This window comes from Carassius gibelio, chromosome A9, assembly GCF_023724105.1.
Source record: "Carassius gibelio isolate Cgi1373 ecotype wild population from Czech Republic chromosome A9, carGib1.2-hapl.c, whole genome shotgun sequence".
Lineage (NCBI taxonomy): Eukaryota > Metazoa > Chordata > Actinopteri > Cypriniformes > Cyprinidae > Carassius > Carassius gibelio.
Genome location: NC_068379.1, coordinates 27,599,524 through 27,618,355, shown reverse-complemented (window position 1 = coordinate 27,618,355; position 18,832 = coordinate 27,599,524). Strand labels below are relative to the sequence as shown.

Here is an 18,832-nt window from a genome sequence, read left to right as displayed (position 1 = left end):
ATTGCCTCTAAACTCTCGCTGCAAAGTTTTATATTAGAAATAAATTAATAAATCATTTAAAATTATGAAAAAAAATCAATTTAAAATCATCCTTAATGCTTAATGCTTCTATGAAAGCATATAAAATTGTTTAATCTTAAAAAAGTTTTCTTAAATTTGCACCAAAAATCATTTTCTCATAGAGAAAATTAATTTCTTCAACAAACACTTCACATGTAATGATTTTGAATGAATAAACGACTTTTTAATGTGCATGTGTAAGTCAATAAATCATTAATCACAATTATCTGTGTGATAATTAATCCTTAGCCAACTTTTTCAATTTTGACTGCCCTAGTTTTTCAAAACTGTCAGGCACACATACTTCATGGTTCTCTCATTGAGTGCGCTTTCCCCACTGTAATTATTTACACACACACACACACACACACACACAGCATGCCTCTGACTCCAACACTCACGACTGAGTTGTTTTCCATTGATCTTTGTTGTGGTGCAGTGAGATTGGAAACTGATGGTTTGATTAATGACTTTTCTGTCACGAAAGCAAGTTTATTCCCAGAGATGGGATTCTGCTGTAAACATCTCCCAGATTTACTCTCAAATATGGTTTGTGTAAATCTATGCTGAAGCCAGACAGCACATATGTAATGCACTTTTTCAATTGCATCCTGTGGTCCTTCTATTAAAGCCTTATATTATTGGCATATGTGTAATTAATTTATCAGTCGTCTTCATGCATCCATGCACAAGCTAAACAGACTTTTTTAGAAAATTCATGCATGAGTTCTGCTTCGAAATAAACTGAAAACAGCATTAATATTGAAGCATTGATTGCCACTGCAGATTTCAAGGATAAGAATTCGTCTGTTGTGATCACAAATGAAGTTTCCTTATTAGTAATCCTTATAAGTATAAAAATCGCTGTATATTATCATATTTATAGAAATTTTACTTGCTCTTTTTTTCATTTAAATCAAATGAACTGTCACTTCAACCAAAGATTCTGAACTTTTCTTAATGTAAGTTTAAAATGACACTAAAAATCGAATGTTTTTACTAATTATTTTCATGTAATTACACCAATATAACAAAATATGTTTGTTTATAGGGACATAATAGAAAAATGTACATGCTAATTTTTTGCTAAAACCTTTAAATCATTTACACAGAGAAAAAAAAAGGTTTTGAATGATGACTCAAATAAATTGTTGAATAAAATTGAATCAAATAATTGAAATGGATAGTGATTCCAGTCCACGGTTGAAAAACTTTTACATTTATTGCATTTAAAAATTTTTTTTTGAGTTTGTATTAATTAAAGGTCATACAGTAATTTTTACCTTCATGTATAAATACTTTTAAAAAATTAAATAATATGCCTTTTAAAAAATACTTTTTTTCCCAACCAACAAGTTAATGAAATTTGGAGGAAAAATGTGTGTAATAGTTATTTACATGTTTTATCATAATAGTCATAAACATGGGCTTACATTTCTTCCTCCTATCTTTTGATTTTGGTGTGAATTGTGGCCTATAAATCAGTTCAAGAGCTTCTCTGTTTCTGCCATTGCGATTACTTTGATGTGCATGCATTATAAAGCACAGGCACATTATTAAAGACATGCATTATAAAGCTAGACACCTCCATCTGTCTCCACAGAAAGAGATTCAAGCCATGAGCCAGTGTAACCATCCCAACGTGGTCACCTACTACACTTCATTTGTTGTGAAAGATGAACTTTGGCTGGTCATGAAGCTCCTGAGTGGAGGTGAGAGAAATCTTTTCTGTGCACTGTAGATATGTTCATTTTCAATGCTACATGTGATGTTTCATCATTTAAAATAAGCTTACTTTGTAAAATGTTTGGACTGAAAAGTGTGCTTGTGCTTTACTTCTTCTAAAATAAATGGACTTGATTTAATATTTTTTTAAATGCATTGACATTAATATAGTTGATTTGTCCATATATATTTTGTAGACTAGAAGATTTTTGTGTGTTTACAAAGCGTTTTATTCATCCAGGATCAGTGTTAGACATCATAAAGCACACGCTCAACAAAGGAGAGCATAAAAACGGTGTCCTAGATGAATCTACAATAGCAACCATTTTGAAGGAAGTACTGGAAGGATTAGATTATCTACACAAAAATGGGCAGATTCACAGGTAAGGATACATGGCTGGTCATTTTGCATGCCTTTCAGACTGTCTGTCTGTCTTTGTTTAAAGGAATAGTTCACCCCAAAAAAACACACTCATCTTCATGCCATCCAAGATGTAGATGAGTTTGTTCTTCATCGAAACCGATTTGGAGAAATGTAGCATCGCATCACTTGCTCACCAATGGATCCGAATGGGTGCCGTCAGAATGAGAGTCCAAACAACTGATAAAAAACATCAAGTAATCCACAATAATCCACAGCACTAAAGTCCATCAGTTAACATCTGGTGAAGTGGAAACCTGTGAGTTAATGTGTAATAAATAAATCCATCATCAAGACATTTTTATCTTTTGTTTGTGGTCCTCTATTCGTAATATTTCTCTTTTAAAATGACAAGGTCATCTTGTCTGAATCAGGAGAGAAATATGCACATATCAAGCACTGTTTACGAGTGAAAAAACGAATATGTGGGTAGATTTTGATGTGAGAGGACAACAGGAGATGGACTTATTCACTGGACTGGAGTAGGGTTGCAAAAAGGTGTAAAATGTCCAGTACATTTTGGAAACATTCCAGAAATTTTGGGAACTTCCCAGGATTTTTGGGAATTTTCCCAGAGATTTTTGGAAAGTTTCAAAAAAATTTACCGGAAATCCACCCCAGCTATTTGGACTCTGATTCTGCCGGCACCCATTCACTGCAGATAAACCACTGGTGATCAAGTGAAGTGATGCAAGTTTTTTCCAAATCTGCTCTGATCAAGAAACAAACTCATCTACATCTTGGATGACCTGAGGTTAATTTCAAGCACATTTTCATTTTTGGGTGAACTGTTCCTTTAAGTGTATATATCTTAGTTCAAATAAAATGCTAAGTTGGCCGGACTTTATGCTGATAGTCAAGCGTCTGTTTTTGTGAGACTTTTAGAGACTCATATGTAACACATGATTTAAGTAAGTTCCTCTGCATGTTAAGCGCTGGGAAATACTAATGAGCTCTTTTCCCTCCAGACCATCACTGCTGTAATAATGGTCTTAAAAAATTCATAAACATGCAGATTCATTCTTTAGCCACTGGCTTTATTGTTAATGTTTAAGATTCTAATAAACCGTGACATGGATGTGCTTTGTCTCGGTTTGACCTCAGGGACGTGAAGGCTGGTAATATTCTACTGGGAGAAGATGGATCGGTGCAGATCGCAGGTTTGTAGCTTCGCTTGAATTTGTCTTTGCTGAAATTTATAGATTTTCTGTGATGTTTTGATCTTTTTTTGTTGTCTTAGTATTAGTAAGTTAACCACCAACATCTTGGCATTTAACATCTCCAGACTTTTCCAGTGGGCAGTAAAATACTAGACGGGCTTGACAACAAATTTGCAGCTTGCAAATAAGTGCTTCATCTTATTTCACATGCAAAGTCAACGTTTACATAGACGTCTTAAAGAAATGGCCTCAACAAAAAAGATCATGAAAAACTAAATTAGGACTTTATAAGTGGACCTCAGGACAAAAAAATATAAAAAATAATAATTCACACACACACACACACACACACACACAGGATACATATTTATGACACAGAATATTTTTTAATTCTTTGTTACTCTTAATTGATTTTGACCAATGTATTCTTGATTCAGTTGCATAATTATTTCAGCTCTTTAAGAAGTTATTTATAGCCATGATGTAATCATGAATAAAGCTTTCTTTAAAAAAATCATTTTAAAATTAAAATCCTTTAATTAATATTGGTTGTCAATTTAAAAAGCAAGAGTTATGGGCCTTCAGAGAGATTATATTGCTTTATAAACCTTGGTAATTAGCTTTAATTATGCTAACTGTAAAAGCAATAACCTAGCAGTGATTTAATGAGTCCGTAAAGCCAATTAATTTTTTAATTTTGGTTTGATTATTAAAAGATAATATGTTCCCCACTTTTGTTCTGTTTAATTTTGTTTCATGAATTTGTGTGTTAGAAGCACATAAAGCAGAGCAGAAACTCAGGCCTGAGCCACACTGATCGTAGTGTGGAGAAGTGTTAGATTTCTGAAATGGGGCTTTTTCCATCCCTGAGGGGAAACTGGCTGATTGAGTTCTAGAATATTGATCAGTTTTATGTAACAGGGTTTACAGTAGTGACCTTAGCTCTCCTCTGTTCAGATTGTGCTTCAAACCCCTTAACTGTCACTCATATCTTTGAACATTGACTTTGTAGTGCACGATCCAAACTTAAATTTTTATTATTCATGAATGAAAACATTTTGTAACATGATATTGATGTACCTTTTACATGATAATGCAATGTCTGATTTTAAAATGGGTGTTAAAGGATGCATTTTGAGATTTTAAGTTTTCAGTTGATATATAATTTCTCATGATTTCTAAAATTTGATAGAGAAAAAGGCAACAAAGAAGTCTTGTTTTTTTTATAAAAAAGGTCAAAATTCCTGTTATAATGTAGATTTTTGAGGGTGCACTCTTGTCATAAATTAATCTATTACTTTTCCTACATAATTTTTAACAAAAAAACATTGATAACATATATATTTGGGAGTCTTAGACCTTTCCAATGATATATAGTTTGTCAAGATTAGATTCGATTTAATTGTAATATAGTGAAGTAAATGTAGGCGTCCCACAGAGCGGACGGGTGACAGTTAACAGGTTAAACATACAAGGTCTCTCTCTCTCTCTCTCTTTCACACACACACACACACACACACACACACACACACATTTCTGATTGTACTGTGAAAGCACAGTAGATGTTTTACACAAATGAAAATAAAGCTGTAAAATATAGACACACAGTCTTTTCAAAAGGTTGCTCTGTCCAAATATCATAGTTCACATCTAATTGTCATATTTTTTTGGATATTATATTTCCACTGACTTTTATACACAGTGGTATGAGACTGTACGACCAATTTATCAGACTGTATGTCAGATTTTTCATTTCAAACATTTACTCTTCAACGGTCAACTGATTTTGCAGTAGATGTTATTTGAGGGTATGATGAGGTTTTTAATCATTCTCTACAGATTTCGGAGTGAGTGCTTTTCTGTCCACCGGTGGAGACGTCACTAGACACAAAGTGAGGAAAACATTTGTGGGGACCCCGTGCTGGATGGCCCCAGAGGTGATGGAGCAGGTCAGTTACTCACAGGGCCAACTTAAGCCCCGCCCCCTTCTCTCTCTCACTCTAACTTTTCACTTCCTGTCAGCTCTAAACTGTCCTATGGTAAGAAAGGCAAAAACGCAAAAAAATATATCTTTAACAAAACAAAAACAACATGAAGGATGTTGTAGAAGTTTAGTTAATACTAAGATATTCTGTTTTGGCCTAAATAAAAGCTAAAACTAAAGCAGCATTAGATGTGTTGTTATAAGACACGGGGCAATCCCATAATGCATTGCAATGTCAAAACCCATCAAAGACAGTGGACAAAGAGAGAAATGTTTATTATAATCATTATACATTCAAAACTGAAAAGTTTAATACAAAACAGTTGAACCTACACTACTGTTATAACTTATTTTTAAAAGAACTCTTTTCTGCTCACCAAGGTTGCATTAATTGGATCAAAAATTATTCATATATTTTCAAATGTAGTTTGTTCCTGTGAATTCTGAATTTTCAGCATCATTACTCCAATCTTCAGTGTCACATGATCCTTCAGAAATCAATCTATGCTGATTTGGTGCTCAAGAAACATTTCTTGTTTTTATGACTGTTGAAAACTATTGTGCTGCTTTATCTTTTCAGCCCAATATTTTTGTGTTCTGTTAATGTTTTTTGTGATTTAAGTATCATGCGGTTAAATCACAGATATGCTAACTCAATTATTTAAAGCAAAGTTGCTTCCTAAGAAGAAATACACTCCAGCAATGTGCATCTGTCATCTTACTGTAAATATGATTGATCTTGGCACTATGAGAGTGTTAACAGCTAGACTGTTTCTATGAGCGTTTTCTATACTATGAATGATTTATAACCATTCAACTATTTTAGTGCAGATCATAGAGATTGTTTAATAATTGAATATCTGGTATAGAAAAAACCCATCTGTTAATGATTGGTGTGGGTCATAGTCTGTCATCCCATCATCTGATGATCTGCTAGCATGTCATGTGACCGCAGGTACGGGGTTACGACTTCAAAGCTGACATTTGGAGTTTCGGAATCACTGCCATTGAACTCGCGACAGGCTCTGCGCCTTATCATCGCTACCCCCCTATGAAGGTAACACAAAGACTGTCTGTTCATGTGTGCTTGTGAAAACATACCTTTTTTCCATATGTAGTTATAGCAGTTACGCAAATTTAATCAAGTGTTGGTGATTTATTTTATTTGTCTGTGCTGCTGATATTACAGATGTGTACTAAATGAAAGCAAAGCCTGTTCAGATGAACCGTATTTAATGTGGTTTTACAGAGTCATCCATTGTCCCAGGCTCAGCAGGCACCAACTAAAAGAATAGTTCCTCCAGAATGAAAATGACCAGAATTTATACTTTGATTTGTTCAGGCTTTCTTTCCTAAAATACAAAAGGAAATATTTTGCTGAGTGTTTTATCTAATGTTCTATTCAACATTCTATTGTTCTGTCTATTTATTATAGATAAATCCATCAATCCATTCTATCATTCTGTTGTTCTATACATGTATAAATATATACATCCAATAAATCAAATCTACCATTCTGTCATTCCTTACATCCATCCATCAGTCCATCCATCTAGTCTACCATTCTGTCATTTCTACCATCATTCATCCATTAATTTATCCATCCATCCATCCATCCAATCTACCATTCCGTCATTCCATAATCATCATCCATCCATCCATCCATCCATTAAATCTACCATTCTGTCATTCCTTACATCCATCCATCAGTCTATCCATCTAGTCTACCATTCCGTCATTCTACCATCATCCATCCATCTATCCATTAATTTATCCATCTATTCATCCATCCATCCATCCAATCTGCCATTCCGTCATTCCATAATCATCATCAATCCATCCATCCATTCATTTATCCATTCATCCATCCATCAAATCTACCATTCTGTCCATACATCCATCCATCCATTCTGCCGTTCCGTCATCAATCAATCCATCAATCCTTCCAATCTACCATTCTTTTGTTCCATCCATCCATCCATCATCTATTGTTCTGTTGTTCCATCCATCCATTAAATCTACCATTCTGTCCACCCATCCATCCATCCATCCATCCATACAACCAATCCACCATTCTGTTGTTCCATCCATCCATCCAAACTATTATTCAGTCATTCCATCATCAATCAATCCATCCATCCAATCTACATTTCCATCCATCCATCCATCCCTCCATCCATCCATCCATCCATCGTAGTTTTATATGTAGTTCTGTATCTAATGTTTGTTTTTTCATCTGTCGTTTCATCTACGTTTCATTCCATTGGTCTGTTGTTCGATTGTTCTATCTACTGTAACTATCTATTAGATATTATTTTCATATCTAATGTCTTCCAACTGTTTTGCAGGTTTTAATGCTCACGCTGCAGAACGATCCTCCAACCTTGGAGACTGGGATTGAGGACAAAGAGATGCTTAAGAAGTATGGGAAATCTTTTAGAAAACTTATATCCTTGTGCCTTCAGAAGGACCCTGCAAAGAGGTAATTTGAATCGCCAAACCTGCCTCATTTATTCACACAAATGAGTAAATCTGTGTCCAAAAATGCTGAATGGTGTGCAGTCTGCAAAAGTTTCCTTGCATGACCAGAAGTTTCAATACTAGAAACAAACATATTGATTTGAATTGTGTATATTATTGAATAGCAGTTCATCTGTCCTGTGTTTGCTCTTGGTTTGTTCTCTCTAAAGACAAATTGCAGTCAATAAAAGAAATGCCACGCAAACAAAGTAGCTCAAATAGATACAGATGAGCTAATGCAATCTTGAGACAATAAATTGCTGGTTTGTTTACTTTCTTTAACTGCTGTCTCATCTGGTCAATACATTGGACAGGCAGTAGGGATATATATATATATATATATATATATGTGTAAATGTCATTAGGTCAAGTTAAAATCTGAACTATTGGCCCATCCTGCCCTGGACAAAAAAGTCAAAAAGTATTGTTCAGTTTTGAAATGTACACCTGTCTGAAAATGTCAGCATCAAGTGCTGTTTCTCATCTCCACAGGCCCACTGCAGCCGAGCTTTTGAAATGTAAATTTTTCCAAAAGGCTAAGGTATGGCAATATAGTCTCCCTGTGTACTTCAAATACTTTAACCAGTGCTTCACAGTGGTCTGTCACTGATATATGTTTTTATATATTTTTCCCCTCTTACCTCTGTGTTGTAGAATCGAGAGTACTTGATTGAAAAGCTGCTTAGTAAAGGACCAAATATAAGCCAAAGAGCCAAAAAGGTAACGCTTTCTCATTCATCCTCCTGTGTTTGAGTGTATTTTCTCCCACAGGACAGATGGGTCTCTGTGCCCTCATGTTCAGTAAAGTGCTTTCTATATTGATTACGCAGTACGGCTGCTTTTGATTGAGGGATCGGAAGCCGTAATGTTTCTCACTGCAGGACATCTGCTCTTAACACTAACTGAGTGTCTCTCTGGCCGCCCAGATCCCAAATGCACTCTTACCTCTTACTGTAAGAGCCGTGCATGGACCCCGTCATGAACTCTGTCCCTCAGCCTGATCCTTTGTTTCTCTCTGCCACTAAGTTAATTGTTAGAATGTTATATGGAACTTTAGAACGATAGATGTATAGGCAGATCCATCTATCTATCTATCTATCTATCTATCTATCTATCTATCTATCTATCTATCTATCTATCTATCTATCTATCTATCTATCTATCTATCTATCTATCTATCTATCTATCTATCTATCTATCCAACCATCCATCCATCCATCCATCCATCATCCATTCATCCATCCATCCATCAAATATACCATTCTGTCATTTCATCCATCCATCCGTCCGTCCATCCATCCATTCATCCATTCATCCATTCATCCATCCATCCATCCATCCATCAAATCTAACATTCTGTCATTCCATCCATCCATCATCCATTCATCCATCCATCCATCAAATCTACCATTCTGTCATTCCATCCATCCATCCATCCATCATCCATTCATCCATCCATCCATCAAATATACCATTCTGTCATTTCATCCATCCATCCATCAAATCTACCATTCTGTCATTCCATCCATCCATCCATCCATCATCCATTCATCCATAAAATATACCATTCTGTCATTTCATCCATCCATCCATCCATCCATCCATTCATCCATCCATCCATCCATCCATCAAATCTAACATTCTGTCATTCCATCCATCCATCATCCATTCATCCATCCATCCATCAAATCTACCATTCTGTCATTCCATCCATCCATCCATCCATCCATCCATCATCCATTCATCCATAAAATATACCATTCTGTCATTTCATCCATCCATCCATCCATCCATCCATCAAATCTACCATTCTGTCATTCCATCCATCCATCCATCATCCATCCATCCATCCATCCATCCATCAAATCTACCATTCTGTCATTCCATCCATCCATCCATCATCCATTCATCCATCCATCCATCAAATATACCATTCTGTCATTTCATCCATCCATCCATCAAATCTACCATTCTGTCATTCCATCCATCCATCCATCCATCCAATCCAACATTCAGTCATTCCATCCATCCATCCACGTATCTATCCACTTTGTTTGAACCATTTATTAGTTATTTGGATTCCTGTGAATTAAATTAAACCAATTCTCCATCTTTATATTTCGATTTGCATTTCTGTCCTGCATTATGTTCCTGCATGTTTTTGTGTGCATGTTTTACATTTCATCACCATGTAGTAATACACCCTTTCCTCTAAATCCTTACTAAACAGATGATGTAAAATTAATTGGCCCTGAAAGAAGGTGCTGCCTTTAGCAGACACCTAATGTCTGATGAGCTATGAAGAAAAATAGGCTTTAATGCAGGCAACAGGGTGCTGCGTTTAAACAGTCGTTTGCATGCAGGCCACATGTGCTGCAGTGCTGCTGTGTCGGGACAGACAGGGGCGGCTATCATCACCCCACACCTCCAGCCCACTAAATGAATGAGAGAAATGGCAGCTAAAGAGCTCTGTACATCCATTCATTAAGGAGGAGGAACAGAATGTCCCGCTGGAGGTGGAAGTAGAGGCTGTGACATTGATGGGCTGAAATGATGGAGGGATGTTGGTGTTGTGTTGAGGTGCAGTCGACAGAATGAGGCAAATATGCTGTGCATATATAGAATATTCCCAAAGATTTTGCTTGTGATGCAGTCCTTCGTCGTCTTGCAAGTCATAAGATGTTTTAATAACATCTCTGATTTATTAAACTATAATTAATTTATTAATTTATAAGTAAAACTTTAAAATGTTTTCATGAGAAATATATGCACTTTTTATTAGTAAGTATTATTGGTGCATATAAATGTTACATTTAAATGTTATCAAATATTGCCTTGATTATTTTAATGTACTAATTTATATATTTATTTTTAATTTGCATTAAACATTTTGAATCTATTTTGTTAGAATGACTATTTGGTTAAAATTATAGTAAAAAAAAACACTTTAGTATAGGGAGTTAGGGACCGATTTTCACTATTTACTAGTTACTTATAAGCACACCTATTATTATCATATTGGCTGTTTATTAGTACTTATAAAGCACATATTCTGCATGACCATATTATGCATCCCTAATCCTAGCCAATACCTAAACTAAACAACTACCTTAATAACTAAGCAGTTTAGAAGTTTATTGAGCCAAAAGTCATATTTAATAATGATATTAAAAAATATTTTTTTAAAAAAATACTATAATACTATAATTTAAAAAAAAATTATAAACACACACACACACACACACACACACACACACACGTATATATATTTATATATATTTATATATATGTATATATATATATATATATATATATATATATATATATATATATATATATATATATATTTATATTTATATTTATGTTTATATTTATATTTATATATATATATGTATATATATATATATATTACATCATTAATTTTTTTTAAACATTTTAATTAATTAATTAATTATTTTATTTGATTTCTGTTGATCTTTATTACATTTTATGTTTTTTTCCACCTGTATTATGGCTGGATGATTTTTCTGAATTTATCTATGAATTAGATAAATGTCACGTTGACAATATGCTATTGATAACAGTTAAGAGAAAAAAGTTCAACTTGAAGCAGTGGAAAGAAGCAATGGAAAATCAGAACAGTGGAATGGAATAAACAACTACTGTATGTCGATATTTCATGTTTGCATGATGGTGACAGGCAGAACAAAACATTTAATATTAATATAATAGTATAATGTGCCTCTCTCTCTCTCTCTATATATATATATATATGGAGTGTGTGTGTGTGTGTGTGTGTGTGTGTGTGTGTGTGTGTATATATATATATATATATATATATATATATATATATATATATATATATATATATATATATATATATATATATATATATATATATATATATATATATATATATATATATATATATATGAGTAAAGTAAGGTATTCTCCAGCTACACAAACAAGAGAACTGAGAGAAACTCTTGGATGCAGTCAGACTTCCTCGTGCTATGATTTTAATAGTGTTTTTTTAGGTCGACTGATTTGTGTGCATTGAAAAAGGAGTGTTCTGTACTGATAACGGGATTTACTCCACACTAGGTGACCGAATGAGTGCACTCAAAAGCTGGCCGGCAGAGAACCGCGCAACCACACAGGCGTATTTAGAGTCTGACTTGTAAAGCATTATCACTACAGCAGATCAATTTCGAATTTATTTTGTTGATATGTGATGGTTTTTTAGTTGTCTGAAGTGCTCAGAGAGATCTTTCAGTAATAGACTCTTCTCAGTGGATTACAGTATTAATGAGAGCGAGGGAGAAACAGATGCACGGCTGTCGTCTGGGTGGAACGCAGCCCATGTGTACTTGTTAGATTTGACAACAGTTGCAGTCATCTGAGGCGTTATATTCAGGGAAGGGGACCTCTGGGAAATGCAGGTTTAATTGCAGATCTGAAATGTTATTTGTAGCACCTCATTGGGATATTGGAGTTGTTAGTGTGAGGGTACAGTAGGGAAGCACGTCAGCTGAAACTATGTTCACAAACAGCTGACAGCGATTAAAGTGCTGGAGGACAGCGGCTCCATCACATTTGGTTTCTAGCTTTATCAGGTGATTGATCACCGTCTGTCCTCCCAGCGGTAGTAACTGCATTGCTTAAAATGTCTTTGGCACCGTTTCAGCCGCTGAAATGCAAAATAATCATGTTTAAATCAGTATTTTTTCCCCTAATTAAACTAGTTAGACATTCTTTAAACACAATCTGCAGTTTTCTTGAGAAGCAAAACTGTACATGTAAATTTTTAATGAAATTTATTTGACCAAATGGCAACTTACTTGCACAATATGATGACTTTAATGCATGCTTTATTTGATTGCATAATTATAAATTCTCTTACACGCTGAATGATAAAAATAAAAATTAGTAAGACTCTTTTAAAGAAGTCTCTTAAGCTGCATTTATTTGATTAAAAATACAGAAAAAAGTAATCTTGCAAAATGTTATTACAATATAAAATAATGGTTTCTATTGGCATTTATGTCTGTGATGCAAAGCTGAATTTTCAGCATCATTACTCTTCAGTATCACATGCTGATCTGCTGCTCAAGAAACATTTCTGATTACTATCAGTGCTGAAAACAGTTGTGCTGCTTCATGTTTTTGTGGAAGCCCTTTCATAATGTCCTCTCAGGATTCTTTGCAGAGGATCATTAGAGTAATTATTGTGTGTCGCTGTGATTGACAGGTTTCAGATACGGCTGCGGTGCGAGGCTGGAGTGAAGCGTACAGAAAATGTGAATTATGAAATTGGATCAGGACCCGCGTGAATATTGTGATGGAGGATGTGTCAGTGTCAGCAGTATGTGTGTGTCCTTTCTGTCACCTGGTGTCTGTCCTCTCTGCTGATGTGTTTGTGTGTGAGTGTGACCCAGCCTCACTCCCACATTATGTATCCAGTCAGCATAGCTGGAGAGAGAGAGAGAGAGACCGAGAGAGAGAGAGAGAGAGAGAGAGAGAGAGAGAGAGATGCTGTCTTGTAAGGACTCTCTGACCTGAACCAGTCCTGACAAACACCATTTCTCTTCCTTACCTCACTTCCTCTTCCTCTTGTCTGTATTCCTTTATCTCTGCCTCGCTCCGTCTTTGTCATTCTCTTTCTTTCTCCTCACTGTGAAACCTTTCATAGGACTTGTTTATTAGTAGCCGTGGTTCTGGAGAGCTTCAGTATTTGACCTTGTAATTTTTAAAGTGTTTGGTCCGAGACGTCCTCTAGAGCCAAACTGTGATGAACAATCATGATGATTTTAATGTGTGCTTTATTTGGCCTTTGAGTTTTCTAAAGACAGCGTCATTAAAACGTTGCTGTAGACCATGAATTTTTTTCAGAAATGTAATATAATAATAAAATATTTTTTTAAATGCAATTTGACCTGAAAAAAAGCTTCCTGTATGTTAATTAGACCGCTGAATGTTTTCATTATTTTCATATATTTTCATTATTTTTGTTAACAATAGAACAAAGGATTAATAACATTTTAATATATGAAAATACATTTAAAAAACTGTCTTAATATAAATGTAAATAGTAAAATATTATAATTGAATTATTATTATTATTATTATTATTATTTAATTTCGTCTTTTAATAGGATTTACTTGTCTTTTTTCAATCTCCAGTAAGGCCTCCTAAATATAGTTGACTTTCTGACCCACAAATATATATGATAAATACCATGTGTCATAAATTAATTATTACATTTTGATATCAGTTGTACATCATAGAAGAAATTCAGATAATTCTCTATGATTTTTAATTCAGTTTGATGTACTTTGAAATTACTTCGGCAAAATAAGTGATGGATGTTATGCATGAACACCTATTTTATACTAGATTTTATCCTGTAATTTCTTCCATCTCATATAACTTGATCTTCCTGGTCGAGATTTGTGTCATTTATCTTATTTCTTCTGTAATATAATACTGGATTTTATTTCTGTGTGGTTGTTTTGTCAGTCAGGTGAAGTTGAGTGGGTGTGGTTTGTGTCCAGTAGGGGGCGCAGCTTCTCTGCAGTGGACGCATGTGTTGACTCTTATGCTGGAGCATATTATTTTGAGTTATTTTTAGCTGATATTTTAATAATCTCTTATTATTGATTGCTGAGTTATACCTGCTGCTGAATTAAAAATATAAATCAGAATATCTAGCTATAAAACCATTTTTATTTCTCTCTTCTCTTCATTTCAGTAAACAAAGCTTCAGTGGCATGACTAAACATTTGCAGTATTGCCAAAGCATATGAAGTATGTGTACAGTAGTGCAGAAATATAAGATAAAGTAAATAGAGATGAAGGGAGATGTGAAATAGACCGAGTGCAGCATGAATACATTTGAATTATTACAATTATTTCTAAAGAAGACGTTCTTTTGCTTTGTTTTCCTCTTTGAGTATTGTAATGATTTGTTTTTGGTAACTGAATGTCTGTAATTTAAGACTCTTAATGAGACCTTTTTGCTTTATTTAAATCTCCAAAGCCACCTAGACATATTTGACTGTCAGCCACTCAAAAAAAATCAAAATTAATTTTAATTCAATAATTGCAAACATCAGAGAAGATTAAATTCATCATCTGTATGAACTTATTCAAACATACATACATTTTAATTCAATTATATATTATAATATATATTCAATCATATATATATATATATATATATATATATATATATATATATATATATATATATAATTGGATCAATGTATTTATTTACTTTTATGTATTTTTTATATATTTTTTATGTATGTATTTTTAAGTATTTATATATTGTAAACATCATAGAAGCCATTTAATTTAAATTCAGTTTTATTTATTATAATTTTCCAATTTGTCTGGGCTAAAGAATTTGCGCCAATTGCCCCTTAAAAAAAAAAAAAAAAAACTATGATTATAAATAAATATAAATAATACATGCAGAAATACATTTTATAAATACATTTAGCTATTTCTTTAAATATGATTTCAATAGATGTTCTTTTGTTTTTCTCTTTCAGTGTTGTAGTGATTAGTTTTGTGTAATTAAATGTCTGCATCACAACACTCGATTGCACATTACATTTTCTAAGAGTGCAATTTACCGCTGGCTGTTTGAGCTTACGTAATGTCCCTAAATGAGAGCGAGTGTGTGTCTGAGTGACCCACTGGTGTTATTCATGAGCACACAGCCGCAGGAGCAGTTTGTCATCATGCGCTGATGTTTATTTGTTGCTTTGTTTGTCTGTGTGTTGTTTTGAAGGATCCCGAGCAGAGGAAGCAGCACACAGAGGATGCTGGGAAACGGGTACATGTTATCTCACTCGCAGAACGCTTCGTAGTTCTCGCCTCTAGACGTGTGTGTGTGTGTGTGTGTGTGTCTGTGTGCCGTGTTTCACCTCTTGCAGGTCGACTGAGTTCCTCGATCAGGCCAATCTGATTTGGTCAATAGCCTCTCAGAACAGAGCAATCTTCAGAAAGTGTCATTGATTGGACGCTGTCTGATCTCCACAGTCTAGTGCTTCATATTTCACAGACACCCAGAGGATTTTAGTCTTGTGTGTCGCTTCTGGGATTAAATGGATGGAAGTAGCTATAACTCGAATAGTCTGGTGTAGAATCTCTCACTTCAGATCAGGAGAGATCGTCTGGCAGACATGAAAAGTGTTTGTTAAAAAGTAATTGGTTCATTAGTTAACAAGTTTAGTTAACATGAACTAAACATGAGCAATACATCTACAGCATTTATTCATCTTAGTTCATGTTAATTCTAACATTTACTAATGCATTATTAAAATCAAACGTTGTGCTTGTTAACATTAGTTAATGCACTGTGAACTAACATGAACAAAGATGAATAACTACTATTATAAAATAATTGTTCATTGTTTGTTCATTTTAGTTAATGCATTAAGTAATTTTTTATGTTTTTTTTTTGATCAAACCAAATTTAGGATAGGTCTGCGGTTACTTAGAAAATTGTCATAAACATTTATTATTATAATATAAAATTATTATTTTCAGTATTGTCTAGTTATTTTTTCATAAAAATGTGTTTATCATCAATATAAATTATATTTAATTCATAAATATTATATATATATATATATATATATATATATATATATATAGTACATAATAAATTATACCAAACAAATGTATTGAATTTACATTACTTTGAAAACTGTTAAAATAAATATTTATCTTTTTAATAATTGATTAATATATATATATATATATATATATATATATATATATATATATATATATATATATATATATATATATATATATATATATATACAGTATATTGTTATAAGTATATAACATTACATATACATAACTAAAAAACAAATGGATATGTAATTCACTTGCTACAGATTGCTTCAAACAAGCATCTTTCAAGTTTCAATGTCACTAACTTTGCAAACTTTAGCAAGTGACCCGTGTTCATTTTGTAAGCCTGGCCTGAACCGATAGGAAAACCTATGTGCTCTTATTCTGGGAAATTGTGTAAAGCCAGCCGATCAGATTAGAGATTGCCAGACTGAGAAAAGGCTTGTCTAAATGAGAGGAATTTAGGGATGTGGTTTCTGGAGTCGAGCTGATCCTCTGATGTGCTGTGCTTCAATGGATGTTGAGATCTTGTGGGCCAGATTAAACCTTTTGCATGTTTGAAAAGATGTGTCCTGCTGAAAAGAACAGATCGTGGAATATTTCAGCGCTGGATACAGACACTGAGCAGGCCTTTTTTTGACGTTAGATGAATTAAAGCTCACTTCACTGACTCGGAGAAATAAGCCCTCTGCAGCTCCAGCACAGACTGCTGTATATCTGACACACTTGACCCCTGCTGATACCGAAGCGTGACGCTGTAAAACACAACAGGAGGCTTCTGAAAGTACAAATGCCATTCATTTCCTCCATAGAGAAATCGATTTTTAACAATCATCTGTAAACATACCAAGTTGGTCCTATGAGCTCTGAAGTTGGTAAACAGTCGTATGCTTTAGTAAAAAAACAAGTGTGTGATTTCAGCTTATATAAATATATTATTGTTAACATAATATTAATAAATAAATATTACACCCCCCCCCCCACACACACAGTTAACAGAATTATGCTGTAAAATAATAATAATAAATATTTAGTATATTTTAAATTATTCATTTTATAAATATACATTTATTTATATATTTATATAACATAAATAATATTCTAAGTTGATCACTCATTAATCAAAAATATTTAAATAAACATAGCATTAATGCAAGATATATATATTTTTTTATCAGATTTTCTTAAATGCTACAAAAAACTAATGTATTATTATTTTTGAACTTACCACTCTCAGCTTAATTAGATGGTGTGTATATTTAAATATTCTGAATTATTTAAATAAATAAATAAATATATATTAATTTGATTGCTAATTTGATGCTTATGGGATGAGTAGGTCATTCCTTATTTTACATTCCCTACTTTTTTATATATATATATATATATAAATGCTTATAGAGAAAACGAATGAGAAAAATACTTTCAGAACCAAATCTGTTGGATAAGTGTGCAGTCACTGCTGTGTGCACACTACGGTGTGATTGACAGTGTGTTCTGTTCACACTTGCAGGTCAGAAGGGTTCCTGGGTCCAGTGGTCATCTGCACAAGACCGAGGATGGAGACTGGGAATGGAGTGATGATGAAATGGATGCGAGGAGTGAGGAGGGGAAGGCTGCTGTCAATCATGGAAGGGTAAGTGTGGCCTTGAAGGATGTGAATCATCATTCTTAAAGGGATAGTTCACCCAAAAATGTAAATTTATAAAAAAATTTATTTATAAATATTTATTTATTTAATTACATTTTTTAGTGATGATTTTTTGTGTGTGATGAAAACACTGAACTTGACTTGATTAATTAAAATGTAAAATTATAAAATAAAAATAAAAATGTATTTATAAATATTTAACTTTAAATTCCCCAATATCTGATTTTTTTTTTATTTTTTTATTTTTTTATTTGTTTGTGTGTAATGACTGAACTTGAATATATTATTTTAAAATGTTTTGGACCTTACTGTAAAAATAAAGCTCTCAGTATGTGTTTGCGTTTAACCCACATAAGAAATTTGAAGAAATGCACTTCTCTGATGCTTTTCACCTCAAGCTCTCTTAATACTTTATCATAAATGCTCTGCCTGTACCATACAGGTTACACACACCATTTGATCAAAGTCGAGAGGCTTTTTTCATTTAGAAATATGGAATATATAATTCTAAAACATCTCTGACAGGAAGGAACAATCAGAGCCCCCGAAGCGAAGCGTCCGCAGATCAGCGGCTGCTAATGAAGCTGAAGACGTTGTTCTTGTGTTTATTGTTTATTATGGAATGCAAATGAGCAAGTGCTGATTGCACTCCCACACA

General features: G+C 33.6%; 1 protein-coding gene across 2 annotated transcripts in view; it reads left to right on the top strand.

Moving 5' to 3' along the window:
* Positions 1–18,832, top strand: part of stk39 (serine threonine kinase 39) — a 51,478-nt gene that overhangs the window by 5,791 nt on the left and 26,855 nt on the right. Inside the window, exons 3-12 of one of the 2 annotated variants that reach the window (XM_052606613.1) lie at positions 1,664–1,772; positions 2,027–2,168; positions 3,311–3,366; positions 5,206–5,315; positions 6,306–6,407; positions 7,699–7,832; positions 8,363–8,411; positions 8,525–8,590; positions 15,670–15,714; positions 18,037–18,159. In XM_052606613.1, coding sequence (XP_052462573.1) covers positions 1,664–1,772; positions 2,027–2,168; positions 3,311–3,366; positions 5,206–5,315; positions 6,306–6,407; positions 7,699–7,832; positions 8,363–8,411; positions 8,525–8,590; positions 15,670–15,714; positions 18,037–18,159 — 936 coding nt within the window. The remainder of the gene's footprint in view (positions 1–1,663; positions 1,773–2,026; positions 2,169–3,310; positions 3,367–5,205; positions 5,316–6,305; positions 6,408–7,698; positions 7,833–8,362; positions 8,412–8,524; positions 8,591–15,669; positions 15,715–18,036; positions 18,160–18,832) is intronic. The other variant, XM_052606614.1, reaches the window with a different exon arrangement.